The sequence below is a fragment of the Pelodiscus sinensis genome, chromosome 9 (assembly GCF_052426305.1).
Source record: "Pelodiscus sinensis isolate ZL-2025 chromosome 9, ASM5242630v1, whole genome shotgun sequence".
In the NCBI taxonomy this organism is placed as follows: domain Eukaryota; kingdom Metazoa; phylum Chordata; order Testudines; family Trionychidae; genus Pelodiscus; species Pelodiscus sinensis.
Window position 1 is genome coordinate 65,693,500 of NC_143060.1, and position 2,706 is coordinate 65,696,205.

General features: G+C 56.1%; 1 protein-coding gene across 1 annotated transcript in view; it reads left to right on the plus strand.

The window, feature by feature from the left end:
- Positions 1-2,706, plus strand: part of FIRRM (FIGNL1 interacting regulator of recombination and mitosis) — a 33,523-nt gene that overhangs the window by 22,644 nt on the left and 8,173 nt on the right. Inside the window, exons 21-23 of the mRNA XM_075936976.2 lie at positions 403-507; positions 866-946; positions 1,934-2,053. Coding sequence (XP_075793091.2) covers positions 403-507; positions 866-946; positions 1,934-2,053 — 306 coding nt within the window. The remainder of the gene's footprint in view (positions 1-402; positions 508-865; positions 947-1,933; positions 2,054-2,706) is intronic.

Genomic DNA, 2,706 nt, shown 5'->3' on the forward strand with positions numbered 1-2,706 from the left:
ATTTGTGTATGACATTGTAGTCAAGGAAAATACACAGCGCCGCGCCGCAGGGCAGGGGATCTCGGAGACCTTCACTTTTCACGTCAGGAGAGAATACTCCCATGGCAGTGCTCAGTGCCATTGAGGCGGCTTCTTATCCCCATGGTCCGTGGGATGCCGGGTGCCCTCTCCCGTGTGTCAGGTCCCGGGGAGGGAGAGACGGGCTGCTGTCTGAGCTGCAGAAGGGAAGGAGCGCGTTTTGTGTACCTGTTCTCTCTTTCAATGGCTTTTGCCAGCAAAGGCCGGTGCAGACTCTCGAGAGTTGTAGACTCCAATCCTCTGACTCGAGTGTTTTTTTGAGGATGAATCGGGGCAGGCTGTGCCAGTGTAACACAAATCTGACTAGTGTGTGCTCCCCTTCAGGGGCAAGTTCTACCCAAGCTGGCGTGTCTCTTTACCTCCCTGTTGGCTGACAAGACTTGGCTGATTTTCCAGCATGCACTGGAGGCATTCACTCAGTTTGCAGAGGTAAGGATACGTGGTTAGCCCTGTTAGTCTTTCCTTGTGGATCGGTTCCTCTGGCATTTGAGTGTTTGTTGCTCTTAACTCCCTCCACTGTATCTGTCCAGTGCTGGGACCTTGACTACAGTATTGCATATGCAGTCACACCGAAGTAAAAGGATTAGCAAAATTCAGGAGAAATGCAGTGGCCTGGGGAGGCGGTAGAAGAGATTTCCAGTATTGTTTTAAATCACACACCCCTGCGTGCTCTTAATACGCAACAATTTTCAGATTGTTGTGTAGATGATCTACAGCTTGTCCTGAATAGGGCTGCACTGGACGTGAACATACTAACCAACTTTTTCTTGCTTAAAACCTTCCACAGGCAACAAGGCATGAAGATGCAGTTCCTCTGTGCCTTAATTCTGAAGAAACTAAAAACAAAGTTGTTTGCTTTCTGGCCAAGGTACCTTAATGAAATACTTTCCTAGGTCCTTGCTTAGTAAGGGAGGGGTTCTTGCCCGCAGTTAACTGAAACAAGATTGCTCTGGATCCGGAATCTGAGGATCGGCTTCATGCCTGCTAAACTCGGCCAGACTGAGGAATGACAAACGCTGGGCGGGTTTCCACCACAGATCTCTTTAGTGCTCCTCAACTCTGATTGGGTCTTGGTGAGAGGATTATTCCAGGAGTGGGTGGGTGAGATTCTGTGGCCTGCATTGTGCAGGGGGTCGGACTAGAGGATCTGACCTTAAAGTCTGAGTCTATGGTTCCCCTCCCCTGCCCTTCTCTTCCTCCTGCGAGGGGACAAAGTCGGCTGGCGCTTGGGGTAAGGTGACACGGTCGCCATTAGGGAGCGGACAGATCGCAGCTCGCTCGTGTTCTTAGCCCCAGCACAGAGAGGCAGGCCAGGGTCCTGAGCCCCTTGGCTGGCTCCTGTTTTGCATGTACCAAGTGGCCAACTGAGCGCATCCATGTACTTCCACGGCAGCCTCCAGAGAGTCTGGGGGAACAGCTCAGGAAAGAAAAGGGGGGTTGTGCTTCCTGGAGGAGCACGTGGACTCGGTGACTGTGAGAGGGGAAGAGGGTTCTCTGCTGCTGGAACCCATGCTAGCTTCCCCCCACGGTACCAGACTGCTGGAACCCATGCTAGCTTCCCCCCACGGTACCAGACTGCTGGAACCCATGCTAGCTTTCCCCCACGGTACCAGGCAGTGGAGAGGTGGCACTGAAGTTGGTACCTGCCAGTGTCGTACCCAAAGGGAGGTTACAGCAGCATGGGGGGCCCACATCAGCTGGCGCTTGCCGCAGACATGCTGGCTGCCACCGGGCCGATGCGCTGCCGTCGGTCTGTTTGCGCCAGGGTGTCTGTGGGTCCGAGGGAGCAGGGCCAGGGCTGGGAATGCTGCTGTTTGGGCTGGTGCAGTCACCTCTCCTGTGGCTTTTCCCTTAGACGGGGCTGGCGGAGGAGACGGCAGAAGCAAGGGCAGCGCGAGTGAAACAGGAAACCGCCGTGTGCCGTGCGCACCTGCTTCGCGTGGAACTGGCTGGAGCCGGGGGTGCAGCATTGGAGGTGGGTGTCTGTCAGACAGGCCAGGGGCTCCCCCTTGGGGAATGGCGCTGAGCAGGCCGTACGTGCCCCCACCCAGCAGCTGCCCTTCAGCGCTGGGGAGCGGGGACAGCCAGGAATCCTGGCCCACCCCTTCCATTGCTGCCCAGTGGCCCGGTTCTAGTGAGATTTTCCATTTGGTGCTGGTACCAGACTGTTAGCAGCAGGGACTAGAAACAAGCCCTGTCTGTGGGGCGGAGCAGCGCCCCCTAGTGCTGCAGCTGCACGTACCACAGTGGTCTGGGCTGAGTAACAGCTGTTAGACTGTTGTACGCAAGGGCTGGGTGAGGGATCTCCTGTCACTAGAGCGAGGAGCCCGAGTGCCTGGCTGTGCCCCTGAGTGTCTCGAGGGGTATTTAAAGAGCAAGCGAAAGGGGAACTTCTTGGCCCTCAGCCTTACACCCCTGCAAGGGATTCCGCCAATGTGGGGAGCCCCCGGCTGGGGTAATTGGCACACCGAGCCAGCAGGCAGGGTGCATACAGCTTCTGCTAGGAGAAGTTCAGAGGGCTGAAACCTGCACGAAGAGTCCCGGCTGAAGGGGCTTGTGCATTCCTGCGCTGCCTGCATACTTTTCATCTCCGAGGTGGCAGCTTTAACATCTTGTTTTCCTCCGCAG